General features: G+C 41.2%; 1 protein-coding gene across 4 annotated transcripts in view; it reads right to left on the bottom strand.

Annotated features, from left to right (window-relative positions):
- Positions 1–20,746, bottom strand: part of c2cd3 (C2 domain containing 3 centriole elongation regulator) — a 149,694-nt gene extending 128,948 nt beyond the window's left edge. For 2 of the 4 annotated variants that reach the window (XM_041199606.1, XM_041199608.1), the window contains exons 1-5: positions 20,552–20,741; positions 17,009–17,278; positions 9,888–10,045; positions 7,139–7,353; positions 5,258–5,439 (exon numbers count right to left, since the gene is read on the bottom strand). In XM_041199606.1, the coding sequence (XP_041055540.1) occupies positions 5,258–5,439; positions 7,139–7,353; positions 9,888–10,045; positions 17,009–17,278; positions 20,552–20,600 (874 nt within the window). In that variant the 5' untranslated portion in view covers positions 20,601–20,741. Of the gene's footprint in view, positions 1–5,257; positions 5,440–7,138; positions 7,354–9,887; positions 10,046–17,008; positions 17,279–20,551 lie in introns of all 4 variants that reach the window. The other 2 variants (XM_041199609.1, XM_041199607.1) reach the window with 2 other exon arrangements.
- Positions 20,747–24,116: the final 3,370 nt, after the last annotated feature.

The raw sequence follows: 24,116 nt of genomic DNA, 5'->3' as shown, positions 1-24,116 counted from the left end.
AATTTCTGATCCAGAGTAGGGCCCTTTGATATTGTTGCATTAGGAACTATATATATATAAAAATATATATATATATATAATATATATTATATATATTCAATTTAAAAAGTATACATATGTGTGTTAATAAAGGTAAAATGGTTTCAGTTTCATTTTGGTTGTTTATGAGCCTTGGTGCCTAGAAGTCTGGGTGGACCTGTGGTCATATATATGGGTTAAAAAGCAGGTAGATGTTTAGTGATTTTTGGGGAAACCAAAGTAGGAAAAACTGGGCTGTTGCGTAGTGACAGTAGTCAAATGACAACAGAGAAAGAAAGGGAAGAGTTCAGTGTGTGTCAGAGTGAAGAGAGGGATTTTCAGCTGAGATAGGAGATACTACAAGGAGACTGAGTTTAGGGAACTCGTGTTTGCTCTGCAATTGAAGCAAGAGAGAGTTTAGAGTGCAGTTTTGCGTGTCTCGGAAAGAGATACGAGTTGGTTGAGAAGCATCAAGTGAATGCTCAGGAATTCACCGGAAGAAAACTGTTTGCATGTGTAGCAGCCCTAGGTAAAGAGGCTTTGTGTCAAACTAATGATAACTCTTTCACTATTTGTGTGTCTGTAAAGATCGTGCTGGGTAAAGGATCATTTGGAAATTGAATCATCATCTTGTGTTTGTATTGAGATCTTTCCAACCTTTTTGCCTGGCTAGTTAATTTTTCTTATTTTGATAAATATTTTATTCTCTGTGTTAAAATTTCATCAGCGAATTCCTGCGAATTTATTCAATAACTTTCCTCCACAGTTTCAAAATAAAAACGTTATGATCTATCAAGCCAGGTTTCACGCTGGGATCTGACTTGGCCGGTATTAACATCAGCTGGGATCATAAGTTAGGAGAGCAAAAGCAGAACTTGATATCTCCAGGTCTCCATGCCTCGGTAACTTTGACATCTTCCAGAATATACATTACGGTTAAAAATGTCAGTAAGGTGAGCATGGTCAGGGGACTATGTCCGAGTGAGCCTGAGGCTGAGCGAGTAGCAAATTAGGCTCACGTGTGAATCCAGTGCATGGGAGAAAAGAGGTGCTATATGTAAAGTTTTTTGCAATTTGTAAAGGGTGTTAAGCATTATCAGATTTATCAGTACTAGTAAGGTTTATCAATAGTTGTAAGATTCATTAAGTTAAGGCCAAGTAAGATAAAGTTAATGTAAGTAAACCAAAGTAAAATGAAGTTAACGTAAGTGAAGTAAAATTAAGACATGGTAGGGCAGCTTGGCCATATGGAATGCATGTCCTGTAGTATGTGGGAAGTCTTGGAGGCTGCTGATGGCCTAGACAATCCTGTGCAGGAAATGTCACCAACTGCAGAAACTTGAACTCCAGGCTTTGGAGCTTGAACGACGGCTGGAATCACTGTGGCACAGTCGTGAGGCTGAGAGCTATGTGGATAACACATTCACAGAGATGGTCACATTGGAGGGTAGGAGCATTGAAGCAGAAAGGGACTGTCTGGCAGTCATCCATTCCAAGAAAACTAGGCAGGTAGTGCAGGAGTCCCGAGGTCCTGCTCGCTAATCAGCTTTCCGTTTTGGGTGTTGGTGACGACCCAATTCCTTGCAGGAGTACAATCAGAGGCAAGTTCGTGGCACCACGGGTGCCTCAGCTGTACAGGAAGGGAAGAAGAAGAGGGGAAGAGCAGTAGTGATAGGGGATTTGTTGGTTAGGGGAAAAGAAGGATGTGATAACTGGACATTTAGAAAGGAATGGTAAAATTAGGTAGAGTCAACATGGATTTCTGAAAGGGAAATCCCATTTGACAAACTTTTGGATTTTTTGAGAATGTTACTTGTAGCATAGATAAAGGGGAACCAATAAATGTGGTGTATCTGGATTTTCAGAAGGCTTTTGATAAGGTCCCACACAGGAAGTTAGCAAATAAAATTAGAGCGCATGAGATTGGGGGAACATATTAGTATAGATTGAGAGTTGGTTATCAGGCAGAAAGCAAAGAGTAGGAATAAACGGATCATTCTCAAGATGGCAGGCTGTTATTAGTGGGGTACCGCAAGGATCAGTACTAGGTCCACAGTTGTTCACAATCTATATAAATGATTTGGATGTAGGAACCAATTGCAATATTTCCAAATTTGCTGATGACACCAAACTGGGTTGGAACATAAGTTGTGAGGAGGATGCAAGGAGGCTTCAAGAGGACCTGGCAGATGGAATATAATGTGAATAAGTGTGAAGTTATTCACTTTGGCAGAAAAAACAAGAGGGCAGAGGGGTTGGGAAATGTGTGTCCAATGGGACCTGGATGTCCTTGCTCATGAGTCACTGAAAGCTAGCATGCAGGTGCAGCAAGCAATTAGGAAGACAAATGGCATATTGGCCTTCATCGTGAAAGGAGTTAAGTGCAGGAGCAAGGATGTCTTGCTGCAGTGATATAGATCTTTGGTGAGACCTCACCTGGAGCATTGTGCACAGTTTTGGTCTCCTTATCTAAGGAAGGATATAATTGCCACAGAGGGAATGCAACGGAAGTTCAGTAGAATTTTGAAGAATGAGGGGTGACCTCATTGAAACTTACAAAATTCTTACAGGGCGTGACAAGGTGAATGTGGATAAAGTGTTTCCTGGCTGGTGAATCTAAAACCAGGGAACATAACCTCAGGATAAGGAGCATACTGAGATGAGGAGGAATTTCTTCAGAGGGTGGTGGAATTCTCTGCTCCAGAGGGCTGTGGAAACTCAATCATTGAGCATGTTCAAGACAGAAATTGATAGATTTCTGGAGACCAAGGACATCAAGAGATATGGAGAAAGTGTGGGAAAGTAACCTTGAGGTAGGTTGTCAGCCATAATCAAATTGAATTGCCTACTCCTGTTCCTAAATGGCACTAAAAGGTGTGAGCCTTTCTACTACATGTCTTACAGATTGGTCGACTGACTGAAAAAAATTTTTCTTTGAACCTGGGTGTTCAACACACCTTCCCATACGTTTTCTTAGTTTCTGCTTCCAGCATTTTCAAGCTAGGGAAAATGGAATCTTGGGGGTTATTACAATATTCAATATTCCTCAATTCAAAATTGTAAAGCTTAACCAAGGTGCATCAGAAAATTGTACGTAGAAACAAAGCATAGGACTGAAAAGGCAATTCCCAGACCAAGTAGCCAGCTCCAAGACCAGTACTGCTCCAATGAGCCACTCTCTAAGCCATCCATCTGCTTCTTCCCTTACATTTTCCTAGCTACCTGCTTGTACCCCCAACCAGAGTGATTGATTTGCAATATTCATCACCCATTGTGTAAAACAGTTAAATCTAAGCTACCTGTGCACTTTAACACTCTAGGTTTGAGCTCCAATCCTGTGTGTGTGTGTGTGTGTGTGTGTGTGCGCGCGCGCGTGTGCGTGGTGGTGGTGGTGGTGGTGATGGAGGACGGTTTAACAGGCAATTGCTGTTCATAGATTGGAGGTGGCATTTCCATCCCGGACAGCTGCCGGCCAATCAAAAGCCAGCAACTCTTCAGTACTTCAGGTGTGCTGCACTGCAAAATTTACGTATGATTGGGGGTCTCGCCAGGTGTAAAGCTGGCAGGCCCCAGTGACTTGAGTGGGGTAGTGGGGGCTAGATTGTGACCGGTGTTACGATCCCAGCTGATGTTAATATTGGACAAGTTAGATCCCAGAGTGAAACCTAGTTTGATAGATCCTAACTTTTTTTTAAAAAAGAAAATCATGGAGGAAAGTTACTGAACAAATTCACAGGAGTCTGCTAATGAGCCTTTAACATAAGGAATAAAATATTTATTAAACATGAAAAATGAACTATATTACACCAGACAAAAAGGCTGGTGAGATCTCAATAGAGACACAAGAAAATGATTCAAATATTCATTATTCCTCCACCCCAGCTTTATCTTTACAGACACATACAAATTTAGAAAGATAAAACAACTTAACATACCTATCTCATACTCTAATATTCAAAGTAAGTATGCAGTACATGTGAACCAACTACAAATTGTGGTCATACACAACACTCTCCAAAGAAAATGACAGATGTGACCAAAGCAAGTTCTATGGGTCAGCCTAACCCAGATGCTTGTCACACTGTGGTCTCACAAAAACTGTCCTTCTCACAAGGGCTTCCAAACTCCTCATTTAAAGAACTCACCTTGAAATTCTCTCAGAATGTAGCTCCCACTTGTAGGGTTTCAATCTCGCCTTTTGAGACTCCTTTCCCCTGGATCTCCAAGTACACTCAAGACTCACCTTCCAAGCACACTTTCAGACCTTCGGCCATGTCAAGCAGAACACCACTGCTCCAAAAGAACCATAGTAAGGAGTCACCAACCTTCAGCTGCCTCCTTGGATCTTCAGGGCTTCTCTCAAGCCCACTTTGCTTCAAGTCTGCTCCCTGCAGCTCCTTCTTCAGCTTGGAACTTTTTTCTCTGCTCCTGTCTCTGATCTCTGTCTTTGTCCCTGCCTGGGACTTTCTTCAGGGACCTCTTTCTGTCCCACTTCCTGGTTTGGGATCACCTTCTTGGTTTGGAACGTTCTCCCTGGCCCCCTCCCAGTGTTCTGCTCCCTGGGACACCATCTCTGGAATGGTGCGCCAGGTCAGATCACCTGACCTGCAGTTTCAAGTCGTTTCACTTCTTTGCTTCTGCGTATGTGTGCAGGGCTGGTTCCTAGCCTAAAGAATATAAAAGGACTAACAACGCACGTGCGGTCCTTTCCCGGGGGAGCTGGTACATGTGCAGAAGGCCCCAAACTCCATTTAAAGGTAAGGTAGGTATTTTCAGTTCATCACAGAGGTTGTGGTGGTGGTGGTGGGGTGTGTGTGTGTGTGTGTGTGTGTGTGTGTGTGTGTGTGTGGAGGATGGCACCCTCCAATGAGCTCAGGGGGCCCTTTATGGAGGGATTCCCTTCCTCAACTTGCCTGCAAGCAGGCCATGCAAAGCAAGGTGCTGTGCTGGCTACTTGTTGCAGACCTTTCCCACCGGCAGTTCCAGCAGCAGTGGCCCACTGGCGGGTGGGTGGCTCAATGCCATCCCACCGTGGTTTTAATTGCTATAAGGGCAGGAGCAGTGGGCAGTCTGCCACTGGATTTAACAAACCCAGCCTCCCACTACTTCAAACTCACCAGTGGAGGAATGTTAAATCCAGCCCATTACCTCTATAACTCTCTCCACGGGTGCCTGACCTGCTGAGTATTTGCAGCATTTTCTGCTTTTATTTAAAAATTCTGCTAAGCTAGGAACGTACCTGAAATAAGGTTTCGGGTAGTCTGGCTATCTGTCGACAGTACCCGTGCTTCAGTCTGCTCATCACTAGCCTCAAGAGTCTCGGCCAGAGAAAAGGGGGCTGAACTCATGGGCTGCTTATTTTCAGAGGGAACAGTCTTAGTAATTTTGGCGTTTTCCTGGAAATACACATGGTCTCTTCCTCTGCGGAAAAAAAAACAGAAATTATAATTTTTTTCAACCAAAAATCAATTTATTTCTTTCAGGTTTGGCTGCTTCAAATGAACTGCAATCCAGATGTAAAGTTTGTAACTACTTACTTCCGTGTCATAAAAAGAAAATCGGGCTGTAACCACCAAAATAGCACCTGCAAACAAAAAGAATTGTGCCTCTTCCTGCAAGCTTTCTGCTTCTTTCCCAATCTTTAACTTCATCTCTCGATTTCTCTCTCTGGTGCTCGCAGCTTTCAGATTTTCACTATTTTTCTCTCCCCACTTCATCAAGATTCTCCTGTCCTTGCTCTCTGTATGACTCAATTTTTGATTGGCTTTCACAGATATTCCTTCACTAGTATACGCAATTTCTCTATTGCAAGTTTTTTTTTAAAGCCCAGAATAAGCAACAAGCTGAGTAGCAACACACATCTGGTTTTGAGGGAAAAACAGCCAGAGAAGTGATTCAAACATTTTGGAGGGAGAAAGTAGAGCTTGGAAGGAGTGAGGCAGGGGCATGGGGCACTGGTTTGCAGATGAAAGTCAATGGTTAAAGGTGATATGTGGGAGGCAAATAAAGACAATGTGTATTTTGGAATGCGCTGCAGCACTCAACAGGGCTATACTCAAGAAGCACTTTTGGATTGGTCTGGCTACATATTTTAAATGAATGCAGGAAAGAATATAAAAATAAGCTTGCTTCTCAAGTAAACACAATAAAGCATAATAAATATCATCTCTGAAACTCCTGTACCTTTCTGTACCACTAACATTACATGTAATCCCCCCATGTAACTTGCTGTGTCAATAAATCTGCCATGTTAGGTTCAAGTTGCAGCAGGTCAAGTAAGCATCAGAAACTGCACTACCGATCAGTAACTCCATGAAAGGTCCACTAACAAAGAATAGTTTATACATGGGAGTGAATTCAAAGCAGGAATTTAGCTGAGGAATTCAGATACTATAGTCAGAGGGAAGTTTATCACAGTCATTTTAATCTTTTTTTAAAAAATTGATAGTAGCTGCAAAGCAGTAATAAGCTTATCAAAATAAATTGGCCCAGCATCCGCAGTTTTTTGTTTTTATCTCTTGTATGTGAATGAAAGTTGTCATCATGCACATTGCAGACAAAAACTACAATGATAGAATGTTACAAAACAGAAACTTGCCAAAAAGTCCCGCCCAACAAGAGCTGCTGGTCAAGTGGAGGCTGGGAGCTTTCCGTTGCTTAGTACCGCCACCAAGGCAGTAGCTGCTTTCGGTAATGCACCCACTTGAGGCTCAAGAACTCCGAGGGACCAAGGTTACAGGCAAGTAATGGCAGAAGCAGGGTCGCGGGGGATGGGGATCAGTAGTAACGGTAAGGCAATGGTTCTCAGTGAGCACCCCCCTCCACAATGCTGGGTCCTTCAACCAGGCACAGAGTACCTACCCCCTACCCATCCCAGAAGCCCACAAGCAAGCTTGACAAGCAAGACAAAGTCCTTAGGTGGGCATTAGCTGCATCAATGCGCCTTCCCGCCAGGACTTAAATTGGGGCAGAGGTGGGAAGGCAGCCACCCTCCCACCTGATCAAATGCCCTCTTCGTTACAGGGGAGGGTATTAAATTCCGCCCATGTGATTACTGGCAAATATTATTGAAAACACAGACTCAAAACAGAATCTGAAGATTTGTTTCGCTGCCATTTACCTTGGGGTATTACAGGTGCTACTGGACAGCGACTCCTTTCCACTTGCACTGGTTATGGACGATTTACGAGGTGCAGAAGGTTCAATGAGATTTTCAAAGGATCCTGTCCGCACAGAGCTTTGGACTGAAACTGCACCATCTACACTTGCTTCTGTGTTTGGAATAGAACTGCTGCTGTCGCAAGAATCTGACAGAGATTCCAGAGCAAGTGATACCTAAAATTTGCATCAATTACAAAAGTTAGCTTGAATGGTTGGCAAGAATAATGTGTGACAATTCGGTGACATATTTTGTTCAATGTTTTAACATCTATGAAATGAAGTAATATGATCTGGTTTTGCACATACTTAATAAATCATACTTCGAAGTGATGGTTGAATTGATTTCCTCTTACTATACTAGTGAACAAGTCTAAAAACCATGCTCACTATTAATCACATAACAATGCTGTGCTGTTTTAGGTTGGCATCATGTACATGCTTAAGCCCTTGGAATACAACATTGCAAGAATTAGGGGTACACACAAGACAATAAAATATGCAAAACTGGAGCAGTTTACTTTATTTCGAACAAACTAATTGTCTGCGTACTTACAACATAAAAGAGAGAAATTAAAATTCTGTTAACATAGTATCACTGATATGAAGTGATAAGGGAAGATCTTTTAGAACAGAGATGAGGAGAAACTTCTTTAGCCTGAGAGTGGTGAATCTATGGAATTCATTGCCACACAAGGCTGTGGAGGCCAGGTCATTGAGTGTATTTAAGACTGAGATAGAGAGGTTCTTGATTGGTAAGGGGATCAAAGATTACCGGGAGAAGGCGGGAGAATGGGGTTGAGAAACTTATCAGCCATGATTGAATGGCGGAACAGACTCGATAGGCTGAATGGCCTAATTTCTGCTCCTATGTCTTATGGTCTTATGATATAAGAGGAATTCAGCTCTTTTGTCCATGCTTGGACCAAGGTTATAATTAGGTCTGGAGCCAAGTGATCCACTCAGGACTCAAACTGAGCAAATACTGCTTGATAGCACTGTCAACGACCCCTTGCATCCCTTTGTTAATCATCAAAAGTAGGCTGATGGATGACTATTGGCAGGTTGGGTTGCCCTGTTGTTTGTGGTTAAGACATAACTGGGAAATCTTCCACTTTGTTGTGTAGATACCAGTATCGTAACTGCACTGGAAGAGCTTGGCTTGAGGCACAGCCAGTTCTGGAGCCTAAGTCTTCAATACACAGCTGGGATTCATTCACATCTGGATGTGGCAGGGCTGTAGAGCTTTGATCTGATCTGTTAGCTATGGGATCGCTTAGCTGTTGATGCCATACTGCTCCTGCTGTTTAACACACATTTAGTCATGTGTTGTAGCTTCACCAGATTGGCACCTCATTTTTATGTATGCTTGGTGCTGTTCCTGGCACATTCTTCTACACTGCTCCATAAACCAAGGTTTGTTCCCTGGCTTGATCATAAGATTAGAGTGAGGAATGTGGAGGATGTTGAGGTTACGGATTACAGTAGAATACAATTCTGTTGCACAGTTGTACAACATTTGCACTAAGGGACCCTCAAATTGGAAATTGCTTAGTGAAACCATGTGTGGCGGAATTTTTATTTTCCATTCAGAGAATCCCAAAGCAGACTGGCAAACTGTACTGGGATTCAAACACAAGTGTTCCAATTGACATTTAAGCACTGTAAATATTCTACGTATGTGGAACTGAAATGATCAATTCTGCTTTCTAAGTTCGGTCTACCAACATGTTAAATATGTGGGAATACTTAAAGATAGACAGCTACTCTACATTGTTATCCCTTCTTCCTAAAGAATATACTGCTCCTTTAAACTACTACATAAACCAAGGCTAATTATACACAATGCAGGGACAACATTGTGAACCAAATTGCATATTTCAAGATGATGTACTGATAAAGGCCACTAATGGGATATTTAATTTTACCAACAAAATGGCAAGTTGTATTTTTTAATCAAATCAGACTGTGAATGTACTCAATAATTTTTAATGACATGTCTTTATTCCACACCCATTGCCTTCTCCTTCAAATAACTGTCTTTACCCTCGATGAGTTAAAAAAATTTTGTACACGGACAAAATCTATGCAGTCTTTTATATCTTCTCAAAGTGCTTTGTATCCACTGAACTATTTTTTTTTGAAGTGCAGTCACTGTTATTATATAGACAAAAGCAGCAGCCAATTTACACCATTGTTGGTTGTTGTAAAAACCCATCTGGTTCACTAATGTCCTTTAGGGAAGGAAACCTGCCACCCTTACCTGGTCTGGCCTAGATGTGACTCCAGACCCACGCAATGTGGTTGACTCTTAAAAAATGCCCTCTGAACAAGGGCAGTTAAGGATGGGCAATAAATGCTGGCTCAGCCAGTGATGCCCACATCCCATGAATGAATTTTTTTAAAAGTGACTAAAGCCAACACTCACCACTCACCTGGAATTATACTGTCTATCTTTATATTTACATGACTAAAATTGATAACCCAAGTGCTTAAAAAAACATGAGTAGCAGCAAAGCAGTGTAAAGTAATATGGCCCAACTTCAACAACCTATTAATTCCTGTTCCCTGCCAGTTTATATGCCTTTTTAAGCAATCAAAATTACTCAAGAATATTGTTTATCTTGGCTTATAGTAGCCAAGTCCCAAAAAATATTTGATCAGATCACATTTTTTAACATAGAATTATCAGTAAGCATAATATTTCTAACCTGTAGTTCCCCGAGTTTCTCCGAGGTTGGTGAAATCACGGTGAAGAACCCACTAATACCATAGGTTGGTGAAAGCTGTGAAATTCCATTTATTTGAACTCGACCAATGGGAAGATGGTCAGGCTTTGCCATCACCTCCAATACCAACGTTCCCATATCTACCACATTAAAAAAATGCACATTTGAACACAACAGCAAGCAAAATATTACCAGCATTTAGTAACTCTTCTACTGGGCAAAGAAACCAAAGACTCCATAGAAAAATAAGACATTTTTCCTCACTAAATCTCAAGTGATGTCATGATTTCCTTTTAAGAGGCTGTTAAGTTATTGGAAGCTGAGGAATAAGAAACCCCATATTTATCAGACCCAATAAAATATTGAGCTGGACTAAGAGACTTTGCAAATGAGTCTTGATTTCACACAAGCGAAAACCATAAATTCAGCCTGAGCACAATTCTGATCATTTGTACACAATGTCAGACTAGCCCCTCCAAAAAATAAACTTACATAAAAATAGGCTTATATAAAACTTAACAATCCCATGGGGATAACAGTTTCAATCGTAGGCAAAATTCTTCTGTAATGTTGCAAACTAATTTCACCTCTCGCATAGTCAAAGTGACAGCAATGTCTTCCCATGGATTTTTTTTAAGCAGAGGTGCAGGAGCTCTGTGAAGGTTATAGGGGAGACTTTACTTAGAATAAACAAAAGCATTGTTATCATTTTAATTTGTGAATCCTCGAGACTGGAGCCAGGTGAGAGAGTTTTAGGAAATCTGATGGAAGTAAATCTCAGTCACACGCAAGCTTGGAGAAATGCTTTGCAGCCAAGGTTACAAACATTCATAAAAGTGGTTACACAGAACTAAATTTTGTTATTGAATTTGCCTATCAAATCAGGACATGCAAGCCATATTGAGAAAATCAACAACCTTAGTTTAAAATAATTAATTATAATTTTCCATGTCAAATCACTCTTTCATGAACATTTGTGTCTATTTCAAACATAAGTAATCAACCTACAAAATACTTGATGTTGCTGAAAGAAAGACATGCTATCAAAGCTTTTCATCTTGCACTCATCAGACAACAATGCAAGGTAAATCAACAGTAAAGGGAACACCAAATTATGCTTCATGAGAAAAGAGTTCTGATTGGTTGGTAAGTGGACTGTAATTGGTAGAGGCGTAGCCATGGAGAATGCAACAGAGGCAGTTAACTGCCAAGCTTTAGTTTCAAATTCAAACCAGGCAAGGCGACACTGATTGGTGAAGGCATTGCCATGGGGAATGAACAAGGTCTTGTTTAGTTGGAAAAGGCATAATGCTTGGACATGTTCCTCCTGACTTCAAAGGGTAGGGCCCTGTGTGTGAGCATATGTTGCTTCTAGCATTTGTAGGTGAGCCACAGTGAGCTTGACTGATAATTTTAAATTGGTTGTCAGTGCAATTCTTAGCACAATCAGGATTGTTTGGCAAGTGTTGTTCAATCACAGAATCATATCTAATGTTGGACACTATGTATTAAATTTTGCAAGTACGGGCTTGTTATGTACGGTTAGTTCTTTGCCTGTTGCGAACAGGCTGTTTGATACAATCTGCTAGTCGTCTAGAATATACGAACTACGTACCTAGCATCACGCCAGCACTGAAATTCATATACCACATTACTCATTTGTGTCATAGGCAGATAGCATTTTTTGCTTGACGGCAGCATCCTGTTAGAGGAGAACATCACGTGTGTCGCTACTGCAGAGTAACAGCGTATAATGGCAAGGTTCACCATTTGCTCAAATTTTTGAGACACCTTACACTTCCAGGATAATCTGGGCAATTTTCAGAACTGAAAGTGGCAGCCATAGGCTCATTCATGAGTTTGCACCCATACAGCAAGCAACATTAGATGTGATTCTGTGACTGGGCAACACTTGTTAAACAATCCTGGTTGTGCTAAGAATTAAAATGAAAACCAATTTAAGATTATCAGTTGAGCTCGCAGTGTAGTTCACTTATGCATGCTAAAAGCCACATTTATTTCAAATACAGGGCCCTCTGTCCTTTGCAGACAGAAGGAGCATGTCCACACATTACACCTTTTCAAACTAAACAAAAACTCAGGGAAAATTGCAATTCTCTGGTCCATTCCCCATGGCAAGCCATGGCTAGAGTTGACCTGCCTGGTTTGAATTTGAAATAAAAACTTGGCAGTTAACAATTCCCTGCTGCATCCCCATGGCAACACCTCTACCAATCAGAGTCCACTTGCCAACCAATCAGCACTCTCTTCTCATGCAGTATAAATTGTTGTTCCCTTTACTTTTGGTTTATCTTGCATAGCTGCCCTGATGAGTACAAGATGAAAAGCTTTGATAGTAAGTCCCTTTTTTTAAAAATACTCAAATTCTATACTACCAAATGGCTACAAATACCTGGTGCTTACCCAAGTGACAGGATATTAAAGATTCATAGCATTTTAAATATCTAATCTTTAAAACTTTTGCTTGTTCTTTTGTATGATTAGTCAATACTAAATAAAACATGAAAAAAATTGTGGTGATTCATAATTTATTTCAAGTTGGTTTTAGTATGACTGATTTACAATTCAATTGAGCAGTGTTCAACTGTATTGATACATAGTTGTACTGTAAATGCAATTACTTAATGACTCTCATTAAAATGCAAAGTCTATTTGCCTTCAACATTGTTATTTATAAACTGGTCCTGCATTTTTCTTGAGCCTATGGCACCAACATTTGAATGGCACAGAATCTGTCTACTGACCCCTATAAGTATTAAAAATCAAATAATTTAAATACAAAATGTTTTCCTAAATTTTTCTTTCTACATGATAAATTGCAATCTTGCCATAATTCTTTCATCAGAAGAGATGCTCATTAATCTTGTTTGTACTTTAAAAATAGGATGTGCTATTAAAGGAAAGTTTGTCCTATTTTGGTATTGTAATTGTGTATCCAGTAAACAATAGAACATGACTTAACAGCGCAAATAAGCACAAACTTTTCAATATCGGTCAGAGATACTTGTATTTAAAAAGGTTTACTAGAATCGAAAATGTAACTTTCATTATCTAAAGCATGTGGGCCTGGAAATTCGGGAGCACCCAATTTTGTGCCAGAAGGGAGTGAGCGGGAACCTGGATATTGGACGTCAGAACTCATTACCATCAGGGCAATGTTGCACAAGGAGATCTGGGAAGATGGAAGGGAGATCAGGCCACAGTTAAAATTGTAGCAACAGTCAGATAAATGTGGGACCACAGACCTTAGCAGCAGGATCATGGGGGCAGAAAGAGATCAGTGGTTAAGCAGGCAATTAAGAGGGAGGCAGTGTTGGGGAGCCTGGAAGCGTGACCATTGGGAGATCCCAGGCCAAGACAGTGTTCGGAGGCCAGGGAACTCAAAGCCAGCAGTGATCAGAATGGTGCTTTACAGGCAAGAAACATACTTCTTTTTGCAGGTGATTTTTAGGGTTGATTTCCTTGAATGCAGTCAGCCAGCCTCAGAGCATACAAATATTGCAGCAGAGAACTGAGGCAGGTTAGGCTCCTTATGTCATGCGAAAAGCCCATAAAACTGGATGAGCTGTGACTCTTCTTTGTCCAGACCCTATAAGGTAGGCTAAGGCTTCTTGTTAACCATTTTCGGACTTTAGGAAGCCACATAGTGCCTGAAGAACAACATGTACCTCGCTCCAAGGGCTTAGGGGCAGAAGTAGGCCATCCAGACCTACCAGCTTGCTCTGCCATTTGATAAGATAATGGCTGATTTGGTTGTGGTCTCAACTCCACTTTCCTATCTGTCCCCCATAATCCTCAGCTCCCTTGTCTATAAAACTATCTAACTTACCTTGAATAAATTCAATGACCCAGCCTTCACTGCTTTCTGAGGAAGAGAATTATACATTAAGAGAAAAAAATTCTCCTCAACTCTGTCTTAACAGGGAGACCTCATTCTTAAACTGTGTCCCCTAATTCTCATCTCCCCCTCAAGAGGAAATATCCTCCTGGTATCCACCGTATCATGTACTCTCAGGATCTTACATGTTTCAATAATGTCACTTCTCATTCTAAGTTCCAAGTGTTAGAGCTACTCTGAATTGCTTCTAAGACAATTATATCCTTTCTCAAATGAGACGACCAAAACTGTACACTGTACTCCAGATGTGGTTTTACCACGGCCATGTGCAGTAAAGCTTCCCTACTTTTATACTCCATTCCCCTTGCAATAAACGACAACATTCCGTTTGTCTTCCAAATCACTTACTGTACCTGCATACTAACTTTTTGTGATTCATGTACCAGGACACCCAGATCCCTCCATACCATGGAGTTCTGCAATCTATCTCCATTTAAATAGTATACTGCTTTTCTATTCTTTCTGCCAAAGTGGACAAGTTCATATTTTCCCACATTATACTCCATTTGCCAAATTTTTGCCCACTCATGTAATCTATCCATATCCCTTCGTAGACCCTTGTGATAACTTAGTTTCCTATTTGTCTTGGTGTCATCAGCAAATTTAGCTATCATACAATCAGTCCCTTCATCCAAATCATTGATATAGATTGTAAATAGCCGAAGCCTCAACACTGATTCCTGTGGCGCTCCACTAATTATAACTTGCCAACCTCAAAAAGACCCATTTATCCCACCCTCTGTTTCCTGTTGGCTAGCTAATCCTTTATCCAAGCTAATATGTTACCCCATTGTGCTCTTATTTTTTGTAGTAACCTTTGATACGGACCTTATCAAATGCCTTTTTGAAATCAAGTACACAATATCTACAGGCTCCCCTTTATCCACTTTGATTGTTACTTCCTCCAAAAAAATGCTAATAAATTAGTTAAACATGATTTTTGCTTTCACAAAACCATGTTGACTATGCCTGAACCTATTCTGATTTTCTAAGTATTCTGCTATAACCTCCTTAATAATGGATTATAGCAATTTTCCTATCTTAGGTGTTAGGCTAATTGGCCTATAATTTCCTGCTTTCTGTCTCGCTCCCTTCTTGAGTAAGGGTATTACATTTGCTATTTTCTGATCTACTGGGACTCTTCCAGAATTAAAGGAATTTTTGAAGATTATAACCAATGCCTGTACTATCTCTGACTCTGGGATACAGGCCATCTGGTCCTGGGGAGTTGTCAGATTTTAGGTCTAATAGTTTTTTCAGCATCTTTTCCCTGGTGATTGTTTTAGCTCCTCCTTCACTTTCATCTCTTGATTTTCAAGTATCTTTGGGAAACTTTCTAAGTCTTCTACAGTGAAGACAGACAGAAAATGCCTCTGCAATTTCCTTGTTTTTCATTATCAATTCCCCAGACTCACTTTCTAAAGGACCAGTACTAGAATGGACACTACGTGCCCCAATTCTTTGAGGAAGTAACAAGTGCATGGATACAAGGGGTGTACTGCCCTTAGGTTTCCAGAAGGCATTTGGTAAAGTGCCACATCAGAGATTATTATGTAAAATAAAAGATGATAGTATAGGGGATAACATATTGGCATGGATACAAGATTGGCTGGCTAACAGGAAGCAGAGAGCAGGCATAAACAGGTCTTTTTCAGGTTGGCAAGATGTAACGCAAGCTGCGCCACTGGATCAGTGCTGGGGCCTCACTGTTGTGAAGGGGACATAACGAGGCTACAAAAAGATATCGACAGGTTAAGTGAGTGGGCAAAGATCTGGCAAATGAAGTATAACGTGGGAAAAAGTGAAATTGCCCATTTTGGCAGGAAGAATAAAAGAGAAGCATATTATTGAAATGGTGAAAGACTGCAGAGCTCCGAGATGCAGAGGTGTCTTAGTGTATGAATTGCAAAAGGCTACTAGGGAGGTACAACAAGTAATTAGGAAAGCTGATAAGAATTTATTGCAAGGGAAATTGAATATAAAAGTAGGGAGGTTATACTTTAGTTATACAGAGCACTAGTGAGATCACATATCGAGCATAGTGTACAATATTGGTCACCTTATTCAAGGAAGGATGTATATGTGTTGGAAGCAGTTCAGAGAATGATTACCAGACTAATACCTGGAATGGGCAAGTTGTCTTATGAGGAAAGGTTGGACAGGCCAGGCTTGTGCCCATTGGAGCTTAGATTAAGGTGACTTGATTGAAACATATAAGATCCTGAGGGGTTTTGATAGACTGGATGTGGAGAGGATGCTTCCTCTTGTGGAGAATCTAGAACTAGGGGGTCACTGTTTAAAAATAAAGCATCGTCCACTTAAATCAGAGAATCTCTCAGAGGGTCGGGAGTCTTTGGAACTCTCTTCCAGAAAAGGCAGTGCAAGCAGAGTCTTTGATTATTTTTATGGCCAAGGTGGAGAGATTCTTGGTAAGCAAAGGGGTGATAGGTTATTGGGGGTAGGCTGGATGCAGATTTGAGGTTACTATCAGATCAGCCATGATCTTATTGAATGGCGGAGCAGACTTGAGAGGCCGAATGGCCTACTCCTGCTCCTTGATACCTCACCTAGAAGTACAAACACGAAGTTTTCATTGGAATGCCGCAGTAGCCTGAAGTCCTTATCAGGGATAGGTGCAATGTGGAGTTGAGGCCACAATCAGATCAGCCATGACCATATTGAATGGCAGAGCAGGCTCAAGGGGCTGAATGACCTACTGCTGCTGCTAATTCATATGTTCGTAATTACCACACTTTAACTACAGTATAATCAATTTTAGGAACAGAAAAAGACGATTTGGCTATAACAAGTCTACCTTTTCATTTTCGATCAAGTCCACCTACTAAATTATCTTCATATCTCTCAATCAATTCATTAAATTATCTTTTGAGCCCATTTATACTCTCTGCTTCAATGACTTTATTTCTCAACTCAGTTATTCTCTGGATGAAAAGACCTGTTTGACTTTCCTTCCTAATTCCTAACTTGAAACTTGAATCCCTGATATTTAAATACACTGATGATATAATTCAATCTTGTTTGTTCTTTAGGCATTTATCATTTGATTGCATGTTGATTTAATTTGACTTATAACACAGATGTTGACCTCATTGTGGTAATCAGTGCTCTGCAGGACAAACACTAATGACATCTCCTAATCTGAAGTAGCATAGGCACAACCAACCTGTGAGGTAAGAAGTGAACTGTTTAGGTCCACAGCGAACAGCATATCGGGCAGTTGTTTTCACAGACTTCTGTTCAGCATGTGAAGCATCTCTAGGACGAAACAGAGTGCCATTGGAGGTTTCACCCCACCAGCGCAGTCTAACAAGAGGGGAAGCTGGAGGCCTGGGAACGATCCACAAGATTTTACTGACTGTTATCCTTAGAAAACATTGAACCTGGCCTTCAACAAGTGGCGGCAGACTAGTAGATGGTAAGACATCACTAATCCCTGTAATATGAAATTCACAAAATTAAAATTACAATGACTTTAAGGACCATGATTACTGAAGTAATTTATGGTGCCAGTACTTGGATTCTAAACATTATCTGAATGCTGAACGTGCAACATAAAATAAATTCCCCTTACAAAAAATATCCAGTAGTACAAGAATAAATGTTATCTTTCCAAACTTAGATTTTTGGCTACAGAAAGTGCTTTATGCAAAATATCACAATCTACTGATGCTGGCAGATCTATCAGTGTGGTGGGAGGCATTTGAGGGGAGGAATTAAAAGTTTTGCACAAAGTTAAACCAGACTGCTATATCAATATTGATTTAAATGTTTAAAGAATGGTTAAGTCCTCAAGGATGAGTAATTTTCCTACTCATCAGTTTGGGGCCTGGAGGAATATTAACCAAGAATCAACAAGCTCTGAACTTTCTTCTGAATAAGATTTAAAGCTTTCTTAGAATAGAGTAAGAAAAAAATGTTAATATGTTAATAACAGAGGACTACATAATGCCAGCAACAACAGACTGGTGAAATGGGCAGACATGGGGTGGATAAAATTCAACACAAAAATATATGAGGTGTTACATTTTGACTGGAAGAATGAGCGATAATATATGCTAAGTGGTACAAATTTGAAGACGGTGTGCAAACAGAGAGACCCGAGAGTGTCTATCCATATTTTTTTTTTGAAGATGACAAGAAGATAGTTAATATAGTATATACAACCTGGGGTTTTATAGACAGAGACAGAGAGTGCAAATACCAGGAAGCTATGCTAAACATACATAAAACAATAGTTCAGTCTCAGATATAATATTGTGCCTAATCCAAACACCACACTTCAGGATGGATGTAAAGGCTCTGGAAAGCTTATAGAAGGAATGTATTAAAATGGCTCCAGGGCGAGGGATTACAATTACATGGACAGACTGGAAAGCAGGGATTGTTCTCCTTCGAGCAGAAAGGCTATAGGCCCTGACCATATTCCGGCAATAGTACTGAAGACTTGTGTTCCAGAACTTGCTGTGCCCCTAGCCAAGCTGTTCCAGGACAGCTACAATACTGGCATCTACCGGCTATGTGGAAAATTGCCCAAGTATGTCCTGTACACAAAAAGCAGGACAAATCCAGGCCAATGACTGCTCCAGTCTACTCTTCATCATCAATAAAGTAATGGGAGGAGTCATCAACAATGCTATCAAGTGGCACTTGCTTAGCTATAATAGCTGATGCTCACTTTGGGTTCTGCCAGGGCCACTCAGCTCCTGACCTCACTACAGCCTTGGTTCAAACATGGGCAAAAGAGCTAAACTCCTGAGGTGAGGTGAGTGTGACTGCCCTTGACATCAAGGCCACTTTTGACAGAGTGTAGCATCAAGGAGCCCTAGCAAAACTGGAGTCAATGGGAATCAGAATGGGAAAACTCTCCACTGGTTGGATTCATACCTAGCACAAAGGAAGATGGTTGTGGTTGTTGGAGGTCAGTCATCTCAGCTCCAGGACATCACTGCAGGAGTTTCTCAGGGTAGTATCCTCGGCCCAACCATCTTCAGCTGCTTCACCAATGACCTTCCTTCCATCATAAGGTCAGAAGTGGGGAAGTTTGCTGATGATTGCACAATGTTCAGTGCCATTCGCAACTCCTCAGATGCTGAAGCAGTCCATGTCCAAATGAAGCAAGACCTGGACAATATCCAGGCTTGGGCTGACAAGTGGAAGTAACATTCACGCTACACAAGTGTCAGGCAACGACCATATCCAACAAGAGAGATTCCAACCATCCCCCATTGATGTTCAATGGCATTACCACCACTGAATCCCCCACTATCAACATCCTGGGGGTTACCCTTGACCAGAAACTGAACTGGACTAGCCACATAAATACTGTGGCTACAACGGCAGGTCAAAGGCTAGGAATGCTGCAACGAGTAACTCACCTCCTGACTTCCCAAAGTCAATCTATCATCTACAAGGCACAAGTCAGGAGTGTGATGGAATACTCCACACATGCCTGGGTGAGTGCAGCTCCCACAACACTCAAGAAGCTTGACACTGTCCAGGACAAAGCAGCCTGTTTGGCACCACATCCACAAACATTCACTTACTCCACCACCGGCGCACAATAGCAGCAGTGTGTACCATCTATAAGATGCACTGCAGCAATTCACCAAGGCTCCTTCAACAGCATCTTCCAAACCCATGACCACTACCATCTACAAGGACAAGGGCAGCAGATAGATGAGAATACCACCACCTAGAAGTTTCCCTCCAAGTCAGTCATCATCCTGACTTGGAAATATATTTCCATTCCTTCACTGTTGCTGAGTCAAAATCTTGGAACTTCCTTCCCAACAGCACTGTGGGTGCACTTACACCTCTTGGGCTGCAGTGGTTCAAGAAGGTAGCTCACCACCACCTTCTCAAGGACAACTAGGGATGGGCAATAAATGCTGGCCCAGCCAGTGAAGCCCACAACCCATGAATAAAAAAGAGGCAATGAGGAGGTTTGATGGAGGTGTTTAAAATCATGAAGGTTTAGTTACAGTAGGTAAAGAGTTTCCTATAGCTGAAGGGTTGATAACCGTGGGTGCCCGTTTAACATGATTGGCAAAATAACCAGTGGGATCGGAAGTCTTTGAAAACATAGCCAAGCGGTTTATTCCCTTGTGTTAGTGCTCGCAAGGTGCAAAGCAGTCTGGCAACTGCGCTACGTTTTTCAGGATAGGGCCAGTTCCATTGGTTGCGGTTGAGCTCTGAAGAAGAGTCATACGGACTCGAAACGTTAACTCCGTCTTTCTCTGCACAGATGCTGTTAGACCTACTGAGTTTTTCGAGCGTTTTTCGTTTTTGTTTGAGTTCGATTGGTGTTGGCACTAGCAAGCCAAAACTGATAAGTCAAGCTTTCAAAGGATAGATCTTTCTCGGATCAGGATCTGGAGTGACCCTCCGAATGTTTTCAGCTTTTGCAGTTTAGGATTTCAGACGCGCCTTCTTATAATTCAATAAAAGCAAAATACTGCGGATGCTGGAGATCTGAAATAAAAACAAAGTGCTGGGAAAACTCACAGGTCCGGCAGCATCTATGGAGTGAGAAACAGAGGTAACGCTTCGAGTCCAAAATGACTCTCTTTCGGAACTCCGTGTTTCAGCACTTTCTATTTCCATTTCATATAATTCAACACGTTGTTATCCATTTACTAACTTGGCGGCCTAAAGAAGCAACGGCCACACGACACAATTTAAAACAGAAGGAAAAACGTGCTTTTACCTTTGTTTTTCTTTCCGAGTTTCGCCACTTTGGGTTTTTTAGTTTTCATTGTTTTCCTGCTACTTTCCTACACATGACGGTATTTAGAGTAATTTGAACCTCGCATTAACTCGTCCTCCAGCAACTAAACCGGCTCCGTTCAATCCCGCTACTACTCACAGCCCTGGCGGTAGGAATGCCCACCTACAAGGCACTCTGGGATACTGGAGGACCAACAGCGCGAAGCTGGACGCGCGATTAATTCAATCGCTTTGTTTACAAAGCCCGCTCCCCCAGCAACGAACTCGACTTTCAAACCCGCCGCCAATCCATGGTACAGCGGAGGACCAGCGTCGCGCCGCACTGTTAGACGGCGCAGGATCAGCGTCGCGCTGCATTGTCCGATGGCAGAGGACCAGCGTAGCACTGCACTGTTGGATGCCAGAGGGCTAGTATTGTGGCAATGCCTCACTTTTGGTGATTGTTGTGCTTTTCTTGTGACGGGTATAAATTTTTTGGAAAACTAAGACCATCATGGGGAAGAAAAGGTTGGAAATCTGAAATAAAACTAGTAATTGTTTAATTGCACAGGCATATCGGCCAACACCCTTAAAGAGTCTTGATTGTGTCTTTTCGTCCAGAGGCAATTAATTTATATATTCCTATCATCTATTTAATTTCACTTACTTCATCACCTTGTATCCTTCCACATTAAGTATGTCATTTGAAAGTTGTCAGTCACCTTCCCAACGTATCCAACTCCAAATCATTTATAGACAATGAAGCAATGATCTCAGCATTGACCCTAATGACATTTTACTAATGATTTCTTGCTCATCTTTTTTCTCTGATTCCACCAATTTTCAGTGCACATCAGAAATCTGCTCCTATTCCATGCCTTTTTTTTATTTTGTAGGTTGCCTTTTTCTAAAACAAGCAATAAGGTTGCACCGGGATGTTCTAGAGACACCAACTAAAGACCTGATAATGTGACAATTTTCAACCGGGCACATTTAATAATAGAATTTAAGCATAAGAAAAAAGTTTGCTTTGGCTGGCTGTTTCTGTTCTGCGTTTTCTGTTCACAGTCTTGGCGGCCGCCGGTCAGCCTGGAGAGGGAGTATGCAGGTCCACCAGTATATTTGAGGTCCTCCCAAGTAAAATATATTCTAAAGAGGAAGAAAGATGGTAAGAGGGGATAAAAGCATCCATGGCTAAGCAAGGAAGTTAAAGATAACATAAAGGCAAAAACTAAGGCATATCAAATTGCAAAGGTCAATGGCAGGCTGGAAGATTGGGAAACTTTTAAAGATCAACAAAGAGTTACTAAAAAAATAAATAAAAAGAGCAAAGGTATATTATGAAAAAAAACTAGCGCAAAATGTAAAAACTGATTGCAAAAGCTTCTACAAGTATATAAAAGAAAAGAGAGTAGCTAAAGTGAATGTTGGTCCCTTGGAGGATGAGACTGGGGAGTTAATAGTGGGGAATGCAGAAATGGTAGAGACGCTTAATCAATATTTTGCCTCAGGTTTCACGGTGGAGGATACTAGTACCAGCCCAATAGTAACAAGTAGTGCAGAGGGTATAGAGAAGGAGGAACTTAGAACAATCACCATCACTAGAGAAAAAGTACTGAGCAAACTGTTGGGATTAAAGGGTGACAAGTCCTCAGGATCTAATGGCCTACATCCCAGGGTCTTAAAGGAAGTGGCAGCGAATATGTGGATGCATTGGCTATAAAATTCCAAAATTCCCTGGAATCTGGATTGGAAAAATGCTAATGTAACGCCCTTATTCAAAAAGAGGAGGAGGCAGAAAATAGGAAACTATAGACCAGTTAGTTTAATGTCTGTCATTGGGAAATTGTTGGAATCCATTATTAAGGAAGTAGTAATGGGGCATTTGGAAAGTCAAAATGCAATCCATCAGAGTCAGCATGGTTTTATGCGGAGTAAATTGTGTTTGACTAATTTGCTAGAGTTCTTTGAAGATGTGACAAGCAAAGTGGATAAAGGGGATCCTGTAGATGTAGTATATCTGGACTTCCAGAATGCCTTTGATAAGGTTCTGCACAAAAGATTAATACACAAGATAAGATCACACGGAGTTAGGGGTAATATATTAGCTTGGATAGAGGATTGGCTAACCAACAGAAAGCAGAGAGTCAGGATAAATGGGTCTTACTGGATAGCAAGCTGTGGGGTTCCGTCCTTAGGCCCCAACTATTTACAATCTATATTAATGACTCGGATTCAGGGATTGAAGGTACTATAGCTAAATTTGCAGATGACACCAAAATAGATGGGAAAGTAAGTTGCAATGAAGAAATAAGAAATTTACAAATGGATATGAACAGGTTAGGTGAATGGGCCAAAATTTGGCAGATGGAGTTTAACATGGATAAGTGTGAGGTTATCTATTTTAGTTGGAAGAATAAAAAGGCGACTTATTATTTAAATGGAGAGAAACTTCAGAATGCTTCAGTGTGGATGGATCTGGGTGTCCTCGCGCATGAATCGCTGAAAGCTAGTATGCAGGTACTGCAGGTAATAAGGAAGGCAAGTGGAATTTTGGCATTTATTGCTAAAGGAGTTGTGTATAAAAATAGGGAAGTGTTGCAACTGTACAAGGCCTGGAGTACTGTGCACGGTTTTGGTCCCCTTGAGAAAGGATGTAGTTGCATTGGAGGCGGATCAGAGGAGGTTCACTAGATTGATTACAGAGATGCGGGGCTTGTCTTATGAGGAGAGATTGAGCAGTTTAGGCCTATACTCGCTCAAGTTTAGAAAGATGAGAGGAGATCTAATTGAGGTATATCAGATGCTAAAGGGGATAGACAAAGTAGACGTGGAGCGGATTTTTCCCCTTGTGGGGCATTCCAGAACAAGAGACCATAGTTTTAAGCTAAGGGGTGGTAGATTTAAATCAGAGATGAGGAGGAATTACTTTTCTCAAAGGGTCGTGAGTCTGTGGAATTCACTACCTCAGAGTGCAGTGGCTGCGGGGACGCTAAATAAATTTAAGGAGACATGACAGATTTTTAATTAATAATGGGTTGAAAGGTTATGGGGAGAGGGCAGGAAATTGGAGTTGAGGCCGAAATGAGATCAGCCATGATCGTATTGAATGGCGGGGCAGCCTCAAGGGGCTGAATTGCCTACAGCTGCTCCTAGTTCTTATGTTCTTCCGTGACCATTGATCACTGCAAGAATTGGAGTGTTCAGTGGATGTCCAGTTCTTTAATTTTATAAGTTTAGACTCTCAGAATCCTTGTGGAAAATGTAAATGCATCAACAGCCCTAGGATTCCTGTCGTCAACACAGTATCATCTTCAAAGAACTGCAGTCAATTTGTTGGGTAAGACCAATTAATGCATACTATATATGCTGGTGTCTCATTTTCTTTACTTTCAGAGTATTGTTCTCCTACTTCACCCACAATAGATGTAAGGCTCGTTAGTCTAGATTGCTAGACTGTTTATATGCACACTTTTAAAGATTTACATCATGTTAAGCACACTAGTGGGAATATAAAGGCAGCCCCAAAGGATTATGCAGCAATCCATAGACATGCAGGGATGGGG

The sequence above is a fragment of the Carcharodon carcharias genome, chromosome 11 (genome assembly GCF_017639515.1).
Source record: "Carcharodon carcharias isolate sCarCar2 chromosome 11, sCarCar2.pri, whole genome shotgun sequence".
Classification (NCBI taxonomy): Eukaryota; Metazoa; Chordata; class Chondrichthyes; order Lamniformes; family Lamnidae; genus Carcharodon; species Carcharodon carcharias.
This window is presented reverse-complemented; position numbering and strand designations above follow the sequence as displayed.